The 24,508-nt window shown below is 41.3% G+C and overlaps 3 protein-coding genes across 5 annotated transcripts in view; 1 reads left to right on the forward strand and 2 right to left on the reverse strand.

Moving 5' to 3' along the window:
- Positions 1–1,540, reverse strand: part of LOC135552415 (regulation of nuclear pre-mRNA domain-containing protein 2-like) — a 98,436-nt gene extending 96,896 nt beyond the window's left edge. For both annotated transcript variants that reach the window (XR_010457430.1, XM_064984012.1), the window contains exon 1: positions 1,205–1,540. Coding sequence is in view for 1 of the 2 variants with exons in the window: in XM_064984012.1 (XP_064840084.1) it covers positions 1,205–1,391 (187 nt within the window). In the remaining variant the exon portion in view is untranslated. The remainder of the gene's footprint in view (positions 1–1,204) is intronic.
- Positions 1,541–3,444: 1,904 nt separating this feature from the next.
- LOC135552416 (uncharacterized) lies at positions 3,445–7,662 on the reverse strand. Its single transcript, XM_064984013.1, has 5 exons — positions 7,269–7,662; positions 6,064–6,392; positions 5,788–5,942; positions 5,553–5,697; positions 3,445–5,431 (listed from the first exon to the last, which is right to left on the reverse strand). The coding sequence occupies exons 2-5, from the start codon at positions 6,388–6,390 to the stop codon at positions 5,015–5,017; spliced, it is 1,044 nt and encodes a 347-aa protein (XP_064840085.1). The 5' UTR covers positions 6,391–6,392; positions 7,269–7,662; the 3' UTR covers positions 3,445–5,014.
- A 5,812-nt stretch (positions 7,663–13,474) lies between these two features.
- LOC135551451 (cellular retinoic acid-binding protein 2-like) lies at positions 13,475–19,130 on the forward strand. 2 transcript variants are annotated; one of them, XM_064982665.1, is made up of 4 exons: positions 13,475–13,884; positions 17,499–17,677; positions 18,023–18,139; positions 18,255–19,130. In XM_064982665.1, exons 1-4 carry the CDS (start codon positions 13,803–13,805, stop codon positions 18,303–18,305), a joined length of 429 nt encoding a protein of 142 aa, XP_064838737.1. In that variant the 5' UTR covers positions 13,475–13,802; the 3' UTR covers positions 18,306–19,130. The 2 variants fall into 2 exon arrangements, with proteins under 2 accessions (XP_064838737.1, XP_064838738.1); XM_064982666.1 differs by lacking the exon at positions 13,475–13,884 and adding an exon at positions 15,559–15,616.
- Positions 19,131–24,508: the final 5,378 nt, after the last annotated feature.

Consider the following 24,508-nt stretch of genomic DNA (forward strand, 5'->3'; position numbering starts at 1 on the left):
AAAATGAATGGTGGAAAAAACGATTGGAAACATTTCCCTGTTTGACCGCTAGGTTTTATGATACCTTCACTGTTGGGCTTTATAGCAGCAGCACAGCGTGTTTCAGTTTCTGGGAGAACACAATACATCCAGGCATCTTCAATTATTGGCAATAATAATTGCTAGTACTATACACAAGCATTATACACTCCCTATAGGCCTACAACAACTGAAGCTCCCAAAATGAGAGGTTAGCCTACTCATGTCTGCTCCTCACACATTCCTATGTTTAGTGCGTAATAACTACTATGTAGTAAACAGTAAGTTACAGTAGCAATAACATCAATATCGTTAACTAGTGTTCGACTTGTTACGTTACCACTTAGTAACTTTTATAAACATGTAGCTAGGCTAACTAGTTAACTAGCTCGAGAAATGGTTAACATGTATCTTGATTATTTTACTGTTTTGGACACATCTTCTAAATCAAACTGATTATTGTGATTCTAATTTCATCCCATCAAGACCACTAAGAACAGAGAAAGGTAGCCATCCATCCATCCAGACAAAAACCAGAGATGGCAATGGCTTCAAGGAATGTGATAGTCTGAACAGGAGAACCTATTCCAGGGTAGGATTTATAGCGAACAGCTTTGCACTAACGTTACATCTATGCGGAGAATACTCGTTCACTAAAGCCATTGTTTGTCAACAACTGACCAGATACGTTGTAACAAACATTTGCTAGTTAGATGTCAACAGCTTGTAGTGACAGCATTGTCTTGCTGGGACTCCAAGTCCTAGCTAGCAAGGCAGCATTTACCTAGCTTGCTATGTATGTATATACTGTACTCGATACCATCTACTGTATCTTGCCTAATACTGCTCTGTACCATCACGCATTCATATATCTTTATGTACATATTCTTTATCCCCTTACACTTGTGTGTATAAGACAGTAGTTTTGGAATTGTTAGTTAGATTACTTGTTGGTTATTACTGCATTTTCGGAACTAGATGCACAAGCATTTCGCTACACTCGCATTAACATCTGCTAACCATGTGTATGTGACAAATTAAATTTGATTTGATTTTAAGAAGCTCCAGGGTACTACTTTGCGCACACCAGGGTTAACTAACAAATAGCTAACAGTTATCTAGCTAAAGTAGGCTAAGCTAGCCAGGCAAACCAGCTAACGTTAGCTAGCTAAGATTAGCAACTCACATTTCCTCAACCATTTCATCCAGTAACGCACGATAAGACTGTGGTATTTCTTGTTCTCGATACACCAATTTGATAGTCCTTGAATTGATTCCATTGTGTTCGACACTCCTTGAAACCGTCGGTCCAAAGTTGACTCAAGGGCCGCAGGCGGACCGTGACCGCTTGACGCGCCAGATCCTGCAGCCATTTTCCAGGCCTTGCACTGACAAGCTAGCTGGTTCTTGCCTGTCGCGCGTTGTGATCAACCTAGTCAAGAGTGCACTTGTGCGTTATGGTGCCGCGCTGGCTGTACACATTAGTAAATTGCCATTGTTTTAACAGTACATTCAGTTATTACTGTATTTGCTAACGATTATGTATATTATGTCATTGGTTTTATTTCAACAACTTCTGCAACAAAGGAATGTAATTATTATAGAGTTGGTTGGTCGTTACTAGAAAACTCATTCAAAACAGACAATTTAATGTGAATGTAGCGCCACTATGTGGCTAAATAGCTGCAGCTCAGCATGGCCTGTCACTAAAATCATGCATCTTTCTTTCTTCCCCTCCTTTACATTCCAAGATCACTTTCCTCACTCCCTTTCCTTTCCTCCTATCCTAGCTCCATTTCCTTCTTTCCTATCTTCCTTTCCTCCTTTAAAAAAAATTCTAGCATGCTTTGCTTGATCCCTTTTCTTCCTTTCCTCCCCTCCTTTGCTTTCCTAGCTCCCTTCCCACCTATCCTTTCCTAACTGCCTTTGACTTGTTCCATTCCTGGCTTCCTTTCCTCTTTTCCTAGCTCTTTTCCGAGTATTTTGTTTTTATGTTATAATCTTGTGTATATTTTGTTTTCATTTATTTTCAAGAGGACCACAATGGAAATGAAAGTGTTTGTGTCATCCTCGATGATTTTAAAGGCATTGTACTGTATCCACGTGTGGTTGTATTGTGTTTAAAATCAAAACAAAACGTTAGGAAAGGAAAGGGAGCTAGGAAAGGAGGGAAATGAGCTAGATGGAAAGGAAAGATGGAAAAGGGGCTAGGAGAAGAGGAAATTAATCTAGGAAAGGAGGTGAGGGAGCTAGGAAAGGAACAACAACATTTACATAGGAAAATAGGTCTAGGAAATGAAAAAAATTGAGTTAGGAAAGAATAAAATTGACTAGGAAAGGAAGCTAGGAAAAGAGGAAAGGAAAGGCAGCAAGGAAAGGGAGTTAAGAAAGGAGGAATTGAACATCAGAAAGGAGATAGGAAAGGAAAGGAGGAAATTCAGCTAGGAAGGGAAAGGAGGAAAGGGAACTAGGAAAGGAGGAAAGGAAATGAGATGGTATAGTATACGTTTTTTGTGAAAGGCCACTTTTGGTGACAGGCCATGCTATAGGACTGCAGCTGGATACTTAAGCAATAAGGCCAGAGGGTGTGGTATATGGCCAATATACCATACCAAGGATAAGGACTGTTCGCAATGTGCCTGGATACAGCCCTTAGCCATTGTATATTGGCCATATACCACAAACTCCCAAGGTGACTTATTACTATTATCAACTGGTTACCAACATAATTAGAACTGTAAAAATAAATGTTTTGTCATATTCGTGGTATACCACAGCTTTCAGCCAATCAGCATTCAGGGCTCCAACCAAGTGGGTTATAATATATATTTGCTCAGGCTTTAATGGGCATATCCACAGTTGAAACAATATACCGTATACAGTGTTTGTATACATGTATAATGTTTACTAACATTGGAGTAAAACAAGCTTATATTTTATAGGTTCCAATGGGAGTGTGACAATGGAACTAAGTCCATGAGGCATTGAAAAGTTATATTGTTCAAGAATCGAATACATCATTAACTTGTAAATTCTAAATTAATTGTAGCATCTGCATATTACCCCTTTAATCCATTGTTAGGATGAGAGTAGAGGTGGCTGATGTCTTCATCTGAAAAAAGTAATACAAGTACAGGTGACTGCCAGCTTGACATCAGTCACCTGTACTCATCCTAACAATGGAATAAATCTTGAGCAAATAAGAAATTAATCTCTGCCTTTTTTGTTGAGTGCGCCAACTCATTTCTGCCTCGAATTACCGGTAGTCCTTTTGAATGTTTTTCTTGGTAAGCCATTTTGTTGGATTTTTGTCATCGTTGTCGATAACCCCTTCTTTCTTGCTGTAGCCTGGAGGCCTACATGAATTTGCATGTCGCAGGGCCACAGTCAAGTCAATCATTTGAATTTATGTGGCAGATTTCAAGATCTGATTAACAAAAACATTACTTTATTTTAGCAAAAAGGGTACAATTTATCAAAAACAATTTAGGTCTGAAACAATTATATATAAAATATTAAGCACAAGTACATGGTGTATGACCAAAACACTATTATATTATGCCCAACCCAAAAATGTGATGGAGGGTGTTGAGTAAAAGTTGGGAAGAGGAGGCAAAGGAAATGGATTGAATAAAGGAAGACAACATTAAACAGCAAAATATCCTTCTTACCTCAAACATTTGTCCTCTTTTGATAAACAGAGAAAATGTGCAAAACATAGGCCCTACATACACCAAAAACATGACATGAAATTACAATATTTCCTCACAGGAAATATAAAAATAAACAACTCCCCAAAGGGCTGTTTGAACAGTTTTTAGGAAGGGTTGTGCATTGCCTCAACACAGTTACCTATATTTACTGCTGCAGTGATCTCTCGGTTGTCCTCTACCTGGGCTTTTCCTTGGCATGATAAAGAACAATAACATATACTACCAGTATGGTAAATCACCCCCAAGCCTTAAGACTGCTAAATAGTCAATTAATGACACTCGTGAGGTCTATCTGCACTGACCCTACGCACACTCACTAGACTATACATACAAACACTAACTCACACATACACAACATTGACACCCATCCAAAACCCACACACATTCATAAAATGTTGATTTGATTTTGATCATGATGTTTCAGTTGTCTTGTATTAGGCTTAACTATTGTCGTTTAAAACATAAATCTCATAAGTCTGTAGATCAAATCAGTATCCAGCTATTCTTGGTTTCCCCCTAACCCCATCTAGGTAGTTACAGCTCAAGAGACTCTCTGAAAGTGGCCAGGGATAGAGTCATTCAACATGAATGATAATTGCTAAGCAAAAACATTGTGGTTCAAATACCCAATGACCTAATGAAAGGTTTTTATGTATTTTCTCCCAATACAATAGAAACACTCCTAGAAGATTCAAAATTATTTATGTTTTGCGTCGTCACAATAGTAACATTTATAAGGTACAATTTCCTTTGTTATCAAATGTAAAATACTCATGTGCAAAATAGTTTTGGCACACCATAGAAAACTGACAAAAAAATAAAGCATGATAAATGTATTCTATCAAATAAATCATTGAAGTTAGAAAGCATAGTGCCACTTGTATCAGCTGCCCATTTCACTGTTCCCTGTGCTGGATCCGCTAAAGGATTAACAGGTCTTGTAATTGTATTGTCAATGTTTTATGCTTCACTACTATTGATAACTTTATCATAACTAACTGAGTTTATGTTAGCTCTTTTAACCTATGTTACTTTCTTTTATATTTCTGCATAGTGTATTTCATGTGATTGTATTTTTGTTGATAATTCAGAAATACAAAATGATCTTGTTTCAAACCAGTATAAAAAAATAAATAAAAAAATGAAAAATTAAACCACTGCTTTATCACATGAAACATAAAAAAATATTCCCAGGTACATTTCATTTTTTTTTATATAACTCTCCAACGCTGACAAAAGATGGTCAAACGGTGCAATGACTTCCGAGTTCAGTTTTATATCCACTACTCCGGCTCTTGTTTCATAGACCTCAGTAATATGGGGATAGACTGACCCCTCTTTTGGGTTTCCACTGATGCAGTATCTGTCTCTGTCTTCACTGTTCCAGGCCTGCTGTGGTACCTCTGTGGCTGATGTCCATGGAGGGAGAGCTGATGTGAGTGAAAGACCAGGAGGGTGGAGGAGACACGGCTGTCTTGTGTGGCTTGGCTACTACATGCTGAGCAAGGTGAAATGTCAAGCCTCTTATTTCCCTTTCTTCTCTTGCTGACAGTCAGACATGATGGGTAATAGGTGTCTGTGCTCAATGGGCAAGAGTCTTGTGAGGTCATTTCCTGGTAGTTGTCCTCGCGCTGCAGGCGCTTGCAGCTGGGTGGGGCGGCATTTGGGAAGTCAGAGTCCAACCAGCTAAGCTTGCGCTTCTGATGGAGCAAAAGTGAAGAAAAACAAATGAAATACAAGTCTTACATATTATAGATGGTGTGAGAATCATTATAACAATAAAATATTAAACAGCGATAACTAGAGCAGTAAGAGACCCACCTTGACTGGCATGCACAGCTGATTTTGGTGCCATCGTGGCGGAAGACTAGGTGTGGGGTTCTGGGTGGCAGCGACAGGGGTCACATGGGGGAACCACATCTTCAGCATCATCTCTACCTGAAGAAGGGTGTGGAGGAATTTCTCTCTGTGGAAAGAGTACTGTCATTAATAACATTTTAACTACGCCATAAATTACTCTTTGCTAGACGTACACAAGATGGTTTGGTTTGCTTACCCCATTTCAGGTTTCTGAAGAATACCCAGGATCCTCTGGAGTCTATCGATGGCAACGCTCGACTGGAAACTGCTAAGACCTCTCTCAAATCTCCCTGTCTTGAGTCCATTCAGAAGCTCCAACAGGGGTCTGATAAACCTTTGCAGCTCTGAACACTAGGAGAGAAAGGAAACAGAAAACATACATATCCACTCTCTGATAATGTCTCTGGATGCAAAAATCAATAACTCAGTATTTTCAAATCAGTCAAAGCAGTCTTTAAACAACAAAACTCACTTTCTGAGCGAAGGCCAGGTCTCCTTGCATGGTCTCCTCTGTGCTTCCCTTTGTGCTTAACGCAGCACTGCCAGGGGAAGCCATCGTGGATGGGTAGGCGGTGGTGTGAGGAAAGCATTTTGCTTGTCCACTCCCAGCCATGGACCAGTGTAACCTAGGTACTGAGCAGGTCTTGCCACCCCCTGAGCTATCTCCCTCACTTTCGGAGGTGAAGACATCAATGTCTGCCTCATCCTCAGTCACGTCGCTCTCGCTGAGGAGGAAGCTGGGTGTGGAGGAGCGGGAATCATAGGTCGGCCATTTGGTGGACATGCTCAACAAATGCATCCCTAGAGAAAGTGAGAGAGATCAGTCACAAGGAATATCAGAAATACCTCAGAGTAACTGATGTAGAGTTAATGCTGACCTAGGCATTATAACAAGTGCTGTATGTAGAAAGAAAAAAAACTTTAACAAAGTGACAGTCATATCTATCACAATTTAAATTACAACTATGAATACAAAACAATAACAATGCAAATGTATGGTTTTCACACCATGCTCCAGAAAACTAGTAGGTGTGTCCTCTAATAAATATTCAAGAAGGAATGCTGTTAGTCACTGATCTTGGGATAAACTCCACCAGCTGTTGCTTTGCTATACATGTGAACATGTGCTGTGTGGGGGTGTGACGTAGAAGGTCATGTGGGGTTTTACTGTATGGCTCTAGGATTTTATCAGCTCTTAGTTACATTTCAAACATCTTATCTGACCACTGTAACATCAAACTAACTGATTATCCTAAAACAAAATGACAGCGGCTGCCTTATACACTACATTGTTTCACGCATTACAAAGTTATGTATGTTCATTGAATGCTTCTCATAAACTCGCTATGCTTTTACTTTCAATTTTAGTCTATACTGTATGAAGCGCTTATATACATATATATATAACATACACAGAAACAACTGTAAAGACATTAACTGATTCCAGGTTTGAGGCGTTAGCCATGATGGAAGTTTCAGACTAGAGCAGGGAAAGCTGACACTGAACCAGCGCATACTTAATAAGGAACAACCAATAATGATTAGACTTTTGGCTTAATTATTGTAGCCAAGAGTGCAGGTTGAAAGTTCAAAGCTAGTTAAAATAGATCTGGGGAAGCAGATATGTATAGAAAAACATACGTTACAGTTGTCTATAGCCTATGATATATATATTACCTTTTAGGATGAAGTCGATGCGAAGACAATTCAATAAAACAGTAAAATTGATAACTAGTTGAACAACCGGTATTCCTTCTCAATTGCAAGAAGATCTTATTCAAAAACCAATGATCAACACGGATGTTGATGGCGCGCTATAGTTGTAGAGTCCTCTATTCGCAACGTCTCATCTCCAATTGCAATTGTAAGAAGATCTTATTCAAACACCAATGACCAACACTGATGTTGATGGCGCGCTATAGTTGTAGAGTCCTCTGCTCGCAACGTCTCAGTACTGTTTCCTCCTTTCCCTCGTTTTAGATTCCGTTTACCTTTCAAAGTCCTCAGTACAGCGAGGGGTAACATGTGAATCGCTACCATGCGCTGCACGTGCTGAACTGTGTGCTCGGCCGTGGTTGGTTGGCAGATGGTACAAAGCGCTCTCATTGCTTTAGAATATAACCACACAGTGACTACATAAATACTGATTGGCCAGTAACTGTTACTTGTCATGCCTCTCTCACTGTCACGTGTGATACGTGTGGAGGGCTGTGGCTGTATACTACAGTTGTCAACAAGGAAAAACACGAGGCAGTAACGACACCGGTTATACAGTGTGGCTGATGTGTCTTGTCCTGCATTATCGTAATGTAGGACTGGCTAGTCACTAGTCTAGGTGCTAACGGTTTCGACCCCACGTGGGGAACACCGGACAACAACTGATGTCATCAACTTGGATCAGCCTGATGCACCAAAGCTATATGTATACTGGGACAATTCATAACTGGATTATGGTAGAGTTCTAGGCTGACGACCAACTACTTGACAGTAAATACAATGTTGTTCTAGTGGGGCATGCATATTCTGCATTTGTCCAAAACTGCCATGCACTTATTGCTCCCCAAAATGTAGAATTTTGTGCATCTTTTTTTATTCGTGTAGATAAATTATTCCCTATAATTTCCATTTATTGATATTTTTTGTATGATCCAACCATTCCTAAAACATGTATCATTTGCTCTATAAATTAGCAGGCCTAATTAATCAGGCAATTACATTTTCATTGGGAGGTCCTTCTCCAATGTTCTTACAAAGTGTTTAGGAACATATTCAATCTCTCCATATCCCCAGTCTGGTGTCCCCACTTGCTTCAAGATGTCAATTATTGTTCCTGTACCCTTTGACGTTGCTTCCAGAAGCAGTTTGGAACTCGTAGTAAGTGTTGCAACTGAGGACAGACTATTTTTACACGCTACGTGCTTCAGCACTCGGCGGGCCCGTCCTGTGAGCTTGTGTGGCCTACCACTTCGCGGCTGAGCCCTTGTTGCTCCTAGACGTTTCCACTTCACAATAACAGCACTTGGAAAGGTGGCACATTGAAAGTCACTGAGCTCTTCAGTACGGGTCATTCTACTGCTACTGTTTGTCTACGTAGATTGCATGGCTGTGTGCGCTATTTTATACACCTGTCAGTGTGTAAATAGCCTAATCCACTAAGGGGTGTCCACATACTTTTGTATATATAGTGTACCTGCATCTGATGGTCATTGTGCTTTCAAGACAACAGGGTACTGTGAAAAAATAAGGTCAAATCATGACGTCAGTGAACTTCAAGTCAGAAAGTTGCAGTTCTAGAAAGTTGTCAGGTTTTCTGAGTTGGGTGACCGCTCAAAACGATTTTCCCCAGTCGGATCTAGTTTTTTTTTCAGAGTTCCCAGTTGTCTTGTACGCTCGGAAGTTGGAGAATCGCGAGTTCCCAGTGATTTTCAACACAGCATTATTCTCAGCGGAGAGAGGGAATAGCAGAGGGTGCGCCTCTCACCGTCCCTGCTTTCTCCTTCATTTCCTCTGGTGAGACTGACCAGAGAGAGGGTCATAGTCTTCCACCTGATGGCGAAACTTGAGTCGCACCACATCTGCCTCATGAACTACATGAATTTGTATCTATGACTAGAGAAAGTGAAATACTCTTTGATATTAAAATAGACACGACGACCTGCTAATAATTTTAAAAACGCAGGGCTATTGATACACTTGGCTACTCATTCATTGCAGCTGCAGCGCAAGTAGAAGTAGAGAGAAGCGTGTTTTATGTTTTGTAATAGTGTTGAATAAAAACAGTCTTGACAGTGCTAAGTAAAAATTAGACGTCACTCAAACAAAAAAACAGCATCTCTTTGCTGTATTCTTTGACAGTCTTTCTCTGGTCATGGTTTTAAACGTTATGAAATCTCATGTAGGCTAGTATCAAACTTTGCTGTGGCTGTGTATATGTTGCCCGCTTTCAAAAATCATTGATTCTGACTTACGCCACTTCTATGTTGGAGGTGGTCAGCCGCCATCAGAAAAGCCTGCCAGGGCGTTGGAGCACCTTACATGATGCCTGTTTTTTTTTGTGGTGTTCTCAGAACGCCTACACCTGGTGCATTTGGAGGCCAAGCCCAACTGGGTCGACCAGGCTCGGGCTCAGGCTGGGGACGAGCTCCCTCCCTCAGGAGGGGTGTGCCAGCGAGCTGTTAGACCCTCTACTGGGCCTAGTACCCTTCCCAGGAAGCGTGGCTGGAGCCACCCTAGGCAGAGCCCATCTGCTGCCAGTGCTGAACGGGGGCATGAGTCGGACCGCTGGAATCGCCTTGAACGGAGAGCACATGCCCTGCGTCAGGAGGTTTATAGCTTCTATGGCGACGACAGCTGTTCCCCGTTGGCCAGTGATAGGCTGTTCCTGGGGGACAATGCTGGTACTGTTCACCACCGTGAGTGGGGCTACCAGGCTGAAAGGCCATCAGAAGCTGGCAGCGGGGCTTCATCGCCCCCCAGTGGCTCGAGAGGCTATGAGGAGCCTACTCAGTTGGATAGCAACTGCACTGGACATCAAACTGGTGGACAGTGATGACTCTCCATCTGTCCCCATCTCTACTGAGTTCCGCAAGACCTTGCAGCAGAGCTGGGCCTCTGCCAGTGGGCGCTTCCAGCAGAGACTGGACCATGGACACCATGACAGCTGCCATGGTCCTCCCAGACTGAGAGATTTTAGGCCAGAATCCGCGACTGAAGCCAGGACCCCCCCCCTCCCCGAGTCTTTGATGCAGACTTCAAAGCCACATATGGGTCCCTCTGCTCTCTTGGCCGCCTTACCAATGTGACCATGCTGCTGCAGGCCTACCTGCAGACTCTGTTGCCCCGGCTGCAAGAGGGCACAGAGGAACTCTTTCGGGAAGCGATGGAGTTGTCTCGCCTGCTTTCCCTACTCCAGAGGGATGTGGCCCGCACCAATGGACGGGCCATGGCGCAGGTGGTTTCCTCCCGGTGCCATCTCTGGCTGGCCCAATCCCATCTGCCAGCTCCTCTCCAGAGCACATATGCCACTACCCCATCACCCCAGGGCTGATGTTTGGCCTAGGGATTGATGACATTCTGGATTAGACCAATAAGGTTCGTAGGGATTGGGCGACCCTGAGACGGTTCATGCCGCCTCCCCAGGCCCTGGGCAAAAAGCAGACAGACGTCGCCACCCACCTGCACCCGAACGACGGTGAGGTCCCTCTCTTGCCCCAGCGCTTCTTGCTGAGGGACAACAGTGGGGAGGGGCACAGCTTGCGGTGGAGCAACAACCTGTCAGCCGTCACCACTATAGGGACGTGCCTGCACTCGGTGCGCCAGAGAGGAGGGCCCCGGCAGGACCCCTGACACACCCTTCCCTGGCCTCGGCCGTTTCTCCCAGTCTCAAAGGGCAAAGTGGGATTCGCATTCAACACTAGATGGCAATACATCAACATCCTATCCTGTGGTGAAGCTTTCCATTTATCATGCACTCAACATACATGTTCTTTATTTTATTGGACAGAACCATATTCATATTTCATAATCATGTCAACAAATATTGAATTACTACAAATCAGGTAGCTCTGTTTTTATAAAAGTCATATCAATGTGGTGGTACTAGATCATGTTGTTTTTATTCCATTACATTTCTTACCTGTGTTTCCAACACAACTCAAAATGGCAATATGGAGTGCATTAATGTAACAATATTCATTACACTCAGCTCTGTTTTAATTCCATCAGTTACGGCCATCTGAAATTAATGAACAAATGAAAATCCTTAGAGTTTATGAAAAAACGTTTTTTTATTGCCTTTTATTTATTTACTCTTGAATTGAATGTCAATCATCACGTCATCTGAAATTAAATGGAATTTTCCCTATGAGGACACAAACACACAATCATACATTGGGAATGCCTGTTTCCCTCAATTGCTCCTCAGTGATTATTTCCTGTAAAATGAGACAACATTCAGGGGAAACATGAACAATCAAGAGTTTGAAATGATACCAGTCGTCATAACAACAATGACTAGACGTCCTCACATTTCCCTTTTACCAGAGGACCTCCTTTCTCTAATTTCTCAGCTGGGCCTCTTAGCTTCATAGACTGTGTCCAAAGGGCTGTGGTTAAAAGTAGTGCACTATGTGATTTTAGGCTCAACAGTATTCTTGAGGTAGAGATAAAAGGGGGGGGGGGTGTGCTTACATCTCATTTGAATTCTAATAATATGTTATTGAGCTGCTCTAATGGGAAATCAGAAGTAAATTACATGGGCATGAGGGATGTTTACTAGAATATTTACCACTAGAATATTCTGCAAACAACATAGCCACATGTTTTGGGTTTAATTGGTTGGTTGAATATACAGTGTTAGGTTTCCAGGGGTATCAGTTTTGATGCAGACTTGTTGAAATGTTCTTGGCAGGAGGGAGAGGAAGAGAAGAGGAGAGGGAGAGTGGTTGTAAGAGGCTGTGGAGGAGAAGGAACCAGTGGGACAGAATTGGTTGGTAATTATCTCTTGACATTTAGAGAGAGAAATGGGCGTCTCATAATTACCTCTGGACATTTGGATAGGGATGGGGTGGGGGGTGAGAGAGAAGAAAACACCATTGTATATACAACCTATATTTATCTTTATTTATTTTCCCTTTTGTACTTTAACTATTTGCACACATCGTTACAACACTGTATATAGACATAAAATGACATTTGAAATGTCTTTAGTCTTTAGGATTTTTTTTGTGAGTGTAATGTTTACAAATATTTATAAAAAATGTTTTTATTATTATTTATATTTAAATCAGTAAAAGGGAGTGAAGGAGTTGTACCGCATTGGCTCTATATTGCATAAACATTTTTGAGAATATTATTTTTTGATTGATTTATTGATCTATTGTCAATATACATTTTTTCTAATGTGCTCATTGATAAGAGACAGTCCATGATAGGAAATATCCTCATATGGATGATTACCATGGGTCATTGATTGACATCACCCAACTCCGGATTTCTTATCTTGGTGTCATCTCATTGCCCTCTACACTTCTCTCCTCTTTCTACAGAAGCTAACCCAACCCAGGAGCTAACCCAACCCAATCCATGTGATTTCACATTCCAAAATCTTAATCTTCTTTAGGATGGGATTGTCACGACTTCCACCGAAATCGTTTCCTCTCCTTGTTCAGGTAGCGGTCAGCGTCACCGGTCTTCTAGGCATTGTCGGTCCACTTTTCATTTTCCATTTGTTTGTCTTGTTTTCCTACACACCTGGTTTCCAATTCCCTCATTAATTGTTGTGTATTTAACCCTCTGTTCCCCCCATGTCTTTGTGTCGAATTGTTTGTTGTAAGTGCTTGTACGCTATGTTTACTGGTGCGCGTCGGGTTTTTGTACCCATATTCTGTTGTATTTTTATGCCGTTGGGTTTTGGATTAAACTGCTCCAGCTACTACCTAGTTCTGCTCTCCTGCATCTGACCTCCCTGCCACCAGTTATGCACCCCTTTACAGGGATCCTCTTTAACAAACTTGTCCTTTTTAATAGGAGCTACTATATTCCTTTCTTATCTCATTACTCAATTGCCCAAATTCTTGATTTGAGGTCCACAACCAGATTTACCCAGATGGCGCCATTCAACTTCAAAGTGCAAGCATACTTTCTTAATAAGGCATCTTCTTGCAGTTTGTTTGGCAATAAAGCCCACTCTATTGAACTTGCATGATATAAAAGGTTACACCTACTAAAAATGTATGTAACCTAGCTTACAAAAAGCAATATTATAAAATGTAATAGTAATAGATCTAGCGTCTACATATTTCAGTACCTATTTTACGTTAATATACAGTCAAAATTCTAGATTCTTCCACCAATGCTTGAGAAGAAGGAACAGGGTGGAGCGTGCTCATTGGTTCCATGGTCTTTGGTTCCATGGTGGGATTCTTGCTATTCTTGCTTGTTTGGCGTCGCGATTACGCCAAACAAAACATGAGCCAAAAAAGGGAGTGTGCCGACCAGATTGAATCAACCTCTGAATGAGAGAGAGAGAGGAGGCAGAGGGAGCAAACAGAGAGCACCAAGCAACAGTGCCCAATCTGAGAGACAAAACACAGAAAAAATCTGAAGAACTGCAAACAATTTATTTTATGGGTCTGCAGAGAACAAAATAATCATGTTGAATATCTTTTTTCTGTAACGATCGACTACTATAACAAACTATTTACACCGGAAATGGACCGTAAAGTTGCAAACTTCTCTGGGTTGTGGAAAATGAAGACTTCTGAAAACTTTGAAGAACTCCTGAAAGCGCTGGGTGAGTATTTTCACACAGCCACGGGAAGTAGGGGTGCTGAGAGTGCTGCAGAACCCCCTGAAAAATCGGAATTAGGCCTAAAAATACAAATAAAAATGAAATGTGTTATTAAAAAATAAAATGAAAATCACAAAAGTAGTGCACTGGGCCTTTTAGTAGTATTAGCAGACCGATATAAAAAAAACATTCAGCATCTGGCTGTGGCAAAAAAGGTAGTTGTATAATTAAGGACAGTATCTTGCAGGATTCAATAGCTGGAATTGTCAGAGTTGTTTCCCTGTCCCTTTCTCTGCGATTATCATTTAATGGAATCCAGAAAGAACAAAACCCTGTCCTCAAACATTTACATCAAAAGGTGCAAAGTTATGGGCAAAGACACAAAATATCCACATCAGATTAAATATTTTTCTTGACCAAATAACATGGAAAACAACCACTTTTTGTGCAGTATTAATTTACCATCCTTAGAAACCACTTAATGGAATTGTACTGTACATTACTGTATTGTACAAAGGTCATCTAGCCTTGTACCTGTATACTTTCCATCACAATGAGGAAAAACACTGCACAAAACAGTAACTGAGTACATTGAGACATGAAGTGGTTTGTGATGATGTGGCTCAGTTGGTAGAGCATGGAGCTTGCAATGCTAGGATTGTGGGTCCAATGGGGGACCAGTATGAAAATGTATGCACTCACTACTGTAAATTGCTCTGGATAAGAGTGTCTACTGAAAAGGAATTAATCGACCATTTCAGTTTTCACATAGAAATAAGTTTCATTTGCAACGTATTTCAAGAAAATTGAAAATATACACTACCGTTGAAAAGTTTGGGGTCACTTAGAAATGCCCTTGTTTTTGAGAGAAAGGCACATTGTTTTGTCCATTAAAATAACATCAAATTGATCAGAAATACAGTGTAGACATTGTTAATGTTGTAAATGACTATTGTAGCTGGAAATGGCAGATTTTGTATGGAATATCTACATGGGCGTACAGAGGCCCATTATCAGCAACCATCACTCCTGTGTTCCAATGACACGTTGTGTTAGCTATTCCAAGTTTATAATTTAAAAGGCTAATTGATCATTAGAAAACCCTTTTTCAATTATGTTAGCATAGCTGAAAACGGTTGTCCTGAATAAAGAAGCAATAAAACTGGCCTTCTTTAGACTAGGGGAGTATCTGGAGCATCAGATATTCACCTAGTCTGAAGTCTTCATTTTCCACATCCCAGAGAAAATAGCCTCTTCTTTCAAAAACAAGGACATTTCTAAGTGACTCCAAACTTTTGAACAGTAGTGTATATCAAGCAGTGGCGGCTCCTCGGAGAAGGAAGGGGAAAGAAGGGGAGGACCATCCTCCTCAGTGAATTTCATAAAAATAAAACATTTCATTTTTTTTAACTGTCCTAAATAAAATTACGGCACCAAATAATTGATTAAAACACATTATGTTGCAAAGAAGGTCTACAGCACTCCTACAGCACGCCTCAACAGCACTCTGTAGGGTAGCACCATGGTGTAGCCAGAGGACAACTACCTTCTGTCCTCCATAGACTTACACAGTAACTGTGGCAACTTTCGGAGGACGTCCTCCAACCTATCAGAGCTCTTGCAGCATGAACTGACATGTTGTCTACCCAATCAAAAGATCAGAGAATTAATCTAGTACTGAAACACTAGCTGGCTATGTCTATCCAACACAACCCCGGAACTCTTCCAAGTCAAGGTAAGCCTTTGGTTTTACTAATTTATTGCCACGGGCCCGTTGATTCTGTTGAAAAACGTTTCTTAAACAGAACTAAACAGAACAAAACAGGGATAAACATACCCGATAGAAACTTTTGTTTGCAACTGTTGGAGTAATGATCACACCCACTATCAGCTAGATGCAGGCAAGAATGTGCAAGGCGGTATTGAATGTCGCTGTCTGTCACATCAAATTTGTCTCTCGACCTGTGTGCACCTACGTTGTAAACTTTCATTCATAGGCTAGGTTGTAGCAACCTCATGATGGGAATCGGGAAAATTTGAGTTTCATGTTGCAGCCTAAACCTATCGCTGCTACATTTAACAGGGTGAGTAGAATATGAATGACAGTCATCCAATATGCTGTAATAGAAATATGGCCATGTTCATTAAAAAAAATGTACCACCCTAGTCTGAAACGGCACTGACCGCCACTGATATCAAGCAAGTATTTTTATATTCCACAAGTACTATCAACTATTTTGTACAGATAATTATCAGACTCAAGTTACAAATGCTGGTAAACACTGAAATACATTTAGTTTGAACACCCCCCCTAGTCCTGTATTCGCAGACCCATATAGACGTCATCAGCACGGGCAAAATACAAATTCTGCATCCCCACCCCCAAACTACTTCCCGCGGCTATATATTTTCATACTATTTGAACATGGACATAGCATTTTGGGTATTACAACTAACATTGGAATATATTAATGCAACCGATTGAGAAATATGTTTGTAGTAGACATGTCTGTAAATATATCGATTCTGTGATGTAGACTCAGATCATCATACATTCTGCAAATCACAGTTACACTTATTAATGCATTTGACCTTTTTTCAATCTACGGAGCCCTAGCCTTTGTCAAGGATATGTCAAAAATGTGTCAGAAATTTTGCAAAAAGGAGCAAAGGCACGAAAAGACCAAAGCGTCCCGAGAAGCATCCCACTCTGGGCTATGGGTTGAAATGTTAAACCAGCTTGGTCTGTGGCCACAGACACCACTCAAGTGTTTCTACTTCTCTGTGCACATGTTTGGTTTTAATGGGGAATTCATTCATTAATTTTCTTGCTTGATTTATTGTTTTAAAAGTCCTTTGTTCCCCTTTTTGAGGCACCCATCCACCTACACATTCAGTCACCTAAACACACACACACACACACACAGAGAAAGGCCAGAGGGCCAGTCAATGGCATCTATTAAAATGTAAAGACAAATATCCCGTGGAGGAATGTTATATTTTCCCTCATTTCAAACCAAAACCTCATGAGATTGTAATTAAAGCCAGTATAAACGGAACTAAACCCTAAAATGGGCCCCCTCAGTCAGCCGGTAGTGAGACTAACATTCCCTCAGTACCCTGGGACTCCTCAACTAACTCGCTCCAGGGGTTTCTCTGTGGGCAACAGCAATATTTCTCTTCAAAGATACATTTTGCTCCAATGAGAATGTTTGTCTGATTTTTATTTAAGGATAAGAATTTTACTTTGAATAGGCGAGAGGAATGAAAGTCAGTCTGATGTAACATACTGTTATTTGTATGTCAGGTCTACGCTAATCATCCCTTGAAGTTGAATGAATGAGAGTTCTGTCTGAGATCAAACCCTCCCTCTCCGCTGATGTCGTTCCCACTAACCATAAATCAATGGTTATGAATGATGGCTGTGATATGGCTTTTCATCACAATGGATGCATCCCAAATGGAACCGTATTCCCTATATAATGCACAACTTTTCAAAATCCCCATAGGGCCCTGTTCAAAACTAGTGCACTATGGAGTGAATAGGGTGCCATTTAGGACACACCCAAGGTCTCCATTCTCAATCTACATGATACCTTATTGATCCCTATGACCAGGTGTGAACGTGTTTGTCAGGAAGATAGCCGTGGCTGCAGCCTCCAGACCTGCAGTAGAGATCACCCAGCAGGGAGAGAGCCTCTCCATCCAGACCTCCACCAGCGTACGCACCACCCATGTCTCCTTCACCGTGGGACAGCCCTTCAATGAGGACACAGTGGACGGACGCCCTTGCACCGTAACACTCCATTTCCACATTCTTCATCTCTACATGTGTTGCATGAAATATTTTGGTTATTACTGTACGTGCATATTTTGCTAGGACTCAGTGTGAGTCAGTGTGTAACTTGATATTTGTTCTATATGATGGTTTAGTATTCTCATTTTCTTTATGGTTTGTGGAGGCCAGCAAACATAACGCCTAACAGACTTGAAGAAGCAGTAACATGCCGCAACAGTACTTAGTACCAAATGAGAAGCCTCAGGGTCACACACAGATCTACTGTGTTTATCTAACCACTTCACTACAACATGCAGTGTCACTTATTAAATCCTTGCATGGCCTTCTTCTTATGTCCTCTAGAGTACCCCTCGCTGGGAGACAGATAGCAAGATCAGCTGTGAGCAGACCTTGCAGAAAGGGGAGGGCCCTAAGACCGCCTGGACCCGTGAAGTGACCAATGATGGTGAACTCATTTTGGTAAAGCATACATTTTTATTGCCTACAAACAGTGATCCTTTAACTGTGTTTGGGGGGAAAGTATGTGTTTGATATATCTGAGTTTTGTATTAATTTTGTTGTAATTTTCTTTCAGACAATGAGCGCTGGGGATGTTGTGTGCACCAGAGTATATCAACGAGAATGAAAGACTTAAGACTGTCAAACATTCCCATATTTCTACCTGCTCCTTTTGCTTATTTAATCTTCCAGTCATTCAGATTGTGGTTAACAAGACGTCAGTTGTATGTGTCTTGTCAGACAGAGTTTGATTGTTGTGAAAGCCTTGTGCCAGTTTATTTTCATGTATAATGTTCTCGTAATAGCATGTAATGGCTTTGTGATGTTATCATTGTTCCTCCACAACTAAAGCTGTATTTATTCTCAGTATACCGCATGAAAACCCTATCTGTATTTATCTTCAAAATGTCTTACCGAAGCAACTGTAAACCATCCTCAAACTGTGTTGTTAAAATTGACCATGTATTTCCAAAACCTGATTTTATTAGCTTTGTGAAACGGATTTAAACCAAGACCTTGTCCCTCACCGCTGTTCTGGCTTTCTCTCTCCATACCACCCCCTTCCTACTTCTCCTTTCCCCCTGCCTATGATCTTTGTATGCATCCCTCCCTTGTTTTTCGTCCCTCTCGGCAACTTGCCACCTCTCCTTCTCTCCTCCACACCCTTTCCTCTCAATCCTCCTTGTCCTCTATGTGCTCTCTTTCCTCATCCCTCACCATTTATCCATTTAGAATTTTAAAACTCCCAAAGAGAATCCATATTTTATGAACACCACTGTGTCTGAAAGACATTTGGCAAGAACAAGGGGAAAAACTGGGAGTGGTAGGGAAAGAGTGAGTGAGGGACTATAAGAAAACCATTTCATATTGAGAACGGTACTATTTCCTCAGCTTTCCTTCCCAGCTGTACCTAATTACAGTATGAGCTCAATAAAAGGTTCCCCACCCCCTCTTCCCTGGACTCGGCCCGCACCCATTTACAAAGGGTAAAATTACTGCCTCTGATTTGTGTGAGGACAATTTGCTTTCCCACACACCTCTGAACTGGACAGCCAAAACAAACGGTCACACCTAAATTAGCACTCATACTTGGGAGGACGGATGGTGTTAGAAAATAATGGATTGAGGAATGGATTGAACAGACTCCAGAATCCAGCTCCAGAATACAGTGCATGGTCTCTCATGCACTTCCCAATGAGAGAGAGCACTTACTCGATCAATAGGAAGTGATTTTGCTGTCCAGATTAGCAGACGGTGTGCTAAGGGTCCCAAAAGTAATGCACTATGTAGGGAATAGAGTACCATTTTGGAACCAGAAATTCACTCAATCACTCAATCTCTCCTCATTACCGAGGTCACTTTCCACACAACGATTGTGTCAGCTCATTCCATAGGCTATGATGTCATGGAGCCACAAATCTCTTGATTCACCATGGAATGCAGTGGTTTTAAGACCAGGCTGGAGGCACCCGACTCCAAGGCAGCATCCCAAATAGCACTCTATTCCCTAGTAGCGCACTTTGACTAACTCCATAGGCTCTGGTCAATAGTAGTGCACCATATAGGGAGTAGGGTGCCATTTGGGATAGGTCCCAACTCTAGACAAGCCATCTGGACCACTCATACAAACTATTACAAATGAATCACTATGGACAAACACAGAGGTACTGGATATTAACATGGGAGTAGAATCAAACAAGCAATTACAGATCTAACGCTGTAAAATCTGTGTCCAAAATAGCACCCTATTCCCTACATAATGCATTACTTTTAACTAAACCCACTGGGCACAGACGTAAATTCAACATCTATTCCATTTTGGTCCAACATCATTTCATTGAAATTACGTTGAAACAACTTTGATTCAACCAGTGTGCCCAGTGGGAAGCCTTATGGGTCCTGGTCAAAAGTAGTGCACTAAATAGGGAATAGGGCAGTAGTGGGTAAAATCACTGGGGAAGCCAAGCCAGGGAAAAAAAGCCATATTACAACCTGTGTTGTGATAATTGCGTTGTTTGCTTTATAACCTGTTAGTTCATATGCCTTGACACCGTGATATATAGGCCTAAGGCCAAGACCATAAGAAGACACAGTGGCAGAACAAATTCAGCAACACCTTTGTTTCATCACAAAACCGGAGAGCAACATCAGTCCGGTGAAGTCCACAAAACATATTGCATATAACAAACAGTTACATGACCTACAGTATGGTCAAGGAAGTTAATGTTTCAGACATTTTCGGACTACAAAACTACTATTGATTTAGAACCACGGAGAGTTAACGAAATTCGCAAAGGAAAAACTGGCAGTGCCTCCACTATTCCAGCACCATTTCAACATTATCTAATCACCTATGCTTAGTCTAATACAGTGACAACTAAAATATACCAAAAACTATTTAGTTCAATCAGCATAAGCTAAACATGATGTAGCTGTCCATGGTGATGCTTTATGTATGTATGTATGTATGTATGTATGTGTGTGTGTGTGTGTGCAAGTGGAAAAACATGTTGACTCACCCCACAAAATGCCAATGCCATCCTCTTTCATGTTGTCTAAATGGTCTCGGATTCTCTAATACACGCTTTTAGTTTTTGTTGTCTTCGGCTACCCAAAATGATAGCTCGCTAGTCAATTAGTTAACAGGCCAGCTATTTAACATTAGCCTAATGTTGAATTTCCATCCTCTAAGGCCAGGGGCACAATGTATGAATTTATGGTTGGATCAAAATCATCGTTATAGTCATTGGCCAGTGCGGAGAATTAAGTAAAATTCCAGTAAAAGTCCAAAACCCTCTCTCCATCCATGGCTAATTTAGGAAAGGGACAATTTTAGCTCGCTAGCTAGCCACCGGAGGACAAGGACACAATAGGATGCAACTATTCAGTTTTTTCTGTCAATGACGTTTGGCTTCTAATGTGATGTGATTGGTCTGAAGCCAAATCCAAACTGCCTCCCCTTGACTTTTATTTGGTACGCCAGGACAATTCACAGCTGAATTCACTCAGATTAGCTCAACGCTGATTGGCTATTATTTTATATATTTGTTTTATCAAGGGAGGCCAAATGCTCACTGGCTTCCCTTGCATTCAATGTTACGGGCGGCAACAATGTCATACTCTTTTTGACCAGCAGGATGGGCTACACATACAGAGACAGCTTTTTTGATCGCTTGGATGCTTTCACTGGTGAGATACAGTGCATTCGGAAAAGTATTCAGACCCCTTGACTTTTTCCACATTTTATTACTTTACAGCCTTATTCTAAAATGGATTCAATATTTTTTTTCTCTCATCAATCTATCTACACACAATACCCCATAAGGGCAAAAATACCTCATAACGGCAAAGCAAAAACATTATTTTTTTTGTATTTTTTTCTTTAAAAAAAAACACATTTAAATAAGTATTCAGACCCTTTACTCAGTACTTTGTTGAAGCACCTTGGGCAGTGACTACAACCTCGAGTATTCTTGGGTATGATGCGATAAGCTTAGTACACCTGATTTTGGGTAGTTTCTTCCATTTTTCTTTGCAGATCCTTTCAAGCTCTGTCAGGCTGGATGGGGAGCATCGCTGCACAGCTATTTTCAGGTCTCTCCAGAGATGCTCGATCGGGTGCAAGTCCTGGATATGGCTGGGTCACTGAAGGACATTCAGAGACTTGTTCCGAAGCCTTTACAATGTGAGCTGTCTTGGCTGTGTGTTTAGGCTCGTTGTCCTGTTGGAAGGTGAACCTTTGCCTCAGTCTGAGTTCCTGAGCTCTCTGGAGCAGACTATCTTTCCCTCGATCCTGACTAGTCTCCCAGTCCCTGCCGCTGAAAAACATCCACACAGCATGATGCTGCCATGACCATAAGGATGGTGCCAGGTTTCCTTCAGACTTGATGCTTGGCATTCAGGCCAAAGATTTCAATCTTTTTTCTCATGGTCTGAGAGTCCTTTAGGTGCCTTTTGGCAAACTCCAAGCGGGCTGTCATGTGCCTTTTACTGAGGAGTGGCTTCCGTCTGGCCACTCTACCATAAAATACTGATTAGTGGAGTGCTGCAGAGATGGTTGTTCTTCTGTAAGGTTCTCCCATCTCAAAAGAGGTACTCTGTAGCTCTGTCAGAGTGACCATCGGGTTCTTTGTCACCTCCCCGACCAAGACCCTTCTTCTCCAATTGCTCAGTTTAGCCGGGCGGCCAGGTTTAGGAAGAGTCTTGGTGATTCCAAACTTCTTCCATTTAAGAATGATGGAGGCCACTGTGCTCTTGGGGACCTTCAATGCTGCAGATTTTTTTTGGTACTCTTCCCTAGATCTGTTCCTCAACACAATCCTGTCTCGGAGCTCTACGAACATTTATTTTGACCTCCTGGCTTGGTTTTTGCTCATGCACTGTCAATAGTGGGGCCTTATATAGACAGGTGTGTGCCTTTCCAAATCATGTCCAATCAATTGAATTTACTACAGGTGGACGAGAATCAAGTTGTAGAAACATCTCAAGGATGATCAATGGAAACAGGATGCACCTGAGCTCAATTTCAAGTCTCATAGCAAAGTGTCTGAATAGTTAAGTAAATAAGGTATATTCTTTTTATACATTTGCAGTTATGGTGTGTAGATGGATGAGGACATTTTTTTTATTTAATCCATTTTAGAATAAGACTGTAACGTATCAAAATGTGGAAAAAGTCAAGGGGTCTGAATACTTTCTGGATGCATTCAGCCTCTTGCGAATCGAAGGAAATTTATGAAACACAAAGTGTTGAAAGATATAAAGTAATGTATGATTTTTTAAATATTTTTTGGGACATTGCCTATGATGTCTTTGCTAGCATTTCTTGACCTGCTGCCACCCTACATAATTTGGTGGAATAGCCTTGCATGTACAGTTGAAGTCGGACGTTTACATACACTAGGTTGGAATCATTAAAACTTGTTTTTCAACCAGTTTTGGCAAGTCGGTTAGGACATCTACTTTGTGCATGACACAAGTCATTTTTCCAACAATTGTTGGACAGACAGATTATTTCACTTTTAACTGTGTCACAATTCCAGTGGTTCAGAAGTGTACATACAATAAATACATTGACTGGGCCTTTAAACAGCTTGGAAAATTCCAGAAAATTATGTCATAGCTTTAGAAGCTTCTGATAGGCTAATTGACATAATTTGAGTCAATTGGATGTGTACCTGTGGATGTATTTCAAGGCTTGCCTTCAAACTCAGTGTCTCTTTGCTTGACATCATGGGGAAATCAAAAGAAATCAGCCAAGACCTCAGAAAAAAATTGTAGACCTCCACAAGTCTGGTTCATCCTTGAGAGCAATTTCCAAATGTCTGAAGGTACCACGTTCATCTGTACAACAATAGTACACAAGTATAAACACCATGGGACCACGCAGCCGTCAAACCACTCAGGAAGGAGACGCTTTCTGTCTCCTAGAGATTAATGTACTTTGGTGAGAAAAGTGCAAATCAATCCCAGAACAACAGCAAAGGACCTTGTGAAAATGCTGGAGGAAACAGGTACAAAAGTATCTATATCCACAGTAAACCGAGTCCTATATTGACATAACCCGAAAGGCCGCTCGACAAGGAAGAAGCCACTGCTCCAAAAACGTCATAAAAAAGCCAGACTACGGTTTACGACTGCACATGGGGACAAAGATGGTACTTTTTGGAGAAATTACCTCTGGTCTGATGAAACAAAATTATAACTGTTTGGCCGTAATTACCATTGTTATGTTTGGAGGAAAAAGGGGGAGGCTTGCAAGCCGAAGAACACCATCCCAACCGTGAAGCACGAGGGTGGTAGCATCATGTTGTGGGGGTGCTTTGCTGCAGGAGGGATTGGTGCACTTCACAAAATAGATGGCATCATGAAGGAAGGAAAATTATGTGGATATGTTGAAGCAACATCTCAAGACATCAGTCAGGAAGTTAAAGCTTGATCGCAAATGGGTCTTCCAAATGGACAATGAACTCAAACATACTTCCAAAGTTGTGACAAAATGGCTTAAGGACAACAAAGTCAAGGTATTGGAGTGGCCATCACAAAGCCCTGACCTCAATCCTGTAAAAAATATGTGGGCAGAACTGAAAAAGCGTGTGCGAGCAAGGAGGCCTACAAACCTGACTCAGTTACACCAGCTCTGTCAGGAGGAATGGGCCAAAATTCACTCAACTTATTGTGGGAAGCTTGTGGAAGGCTACCTGAAACGTTTGACCCAAGTAAAACAATGTAAAGGCAATGCTACTGTCATGATTTGGGTGGGCATTCTAGTTTTTCTATTTCTTTGTTTGCCGGGTATGGTTCCCAGTCAGAGGCAGCTGTCTATCGTTG

Source organism: Oncorhynchus masou, chromosome 13 (genome assembly GCF_036934945.1).
Source record: "Oncorhynchus masou masou isolate Uvic2021 chromosome 13, UVic_Omas_1.1, whole genome shotgun sequence".
NCBI classification, from domain to species: Eukaryota; Metazoa; Chordata; class Actinopteri; order Salmoniformes; family Salmonidae; genus Oncorhynchus; species Oncorhynchus masou.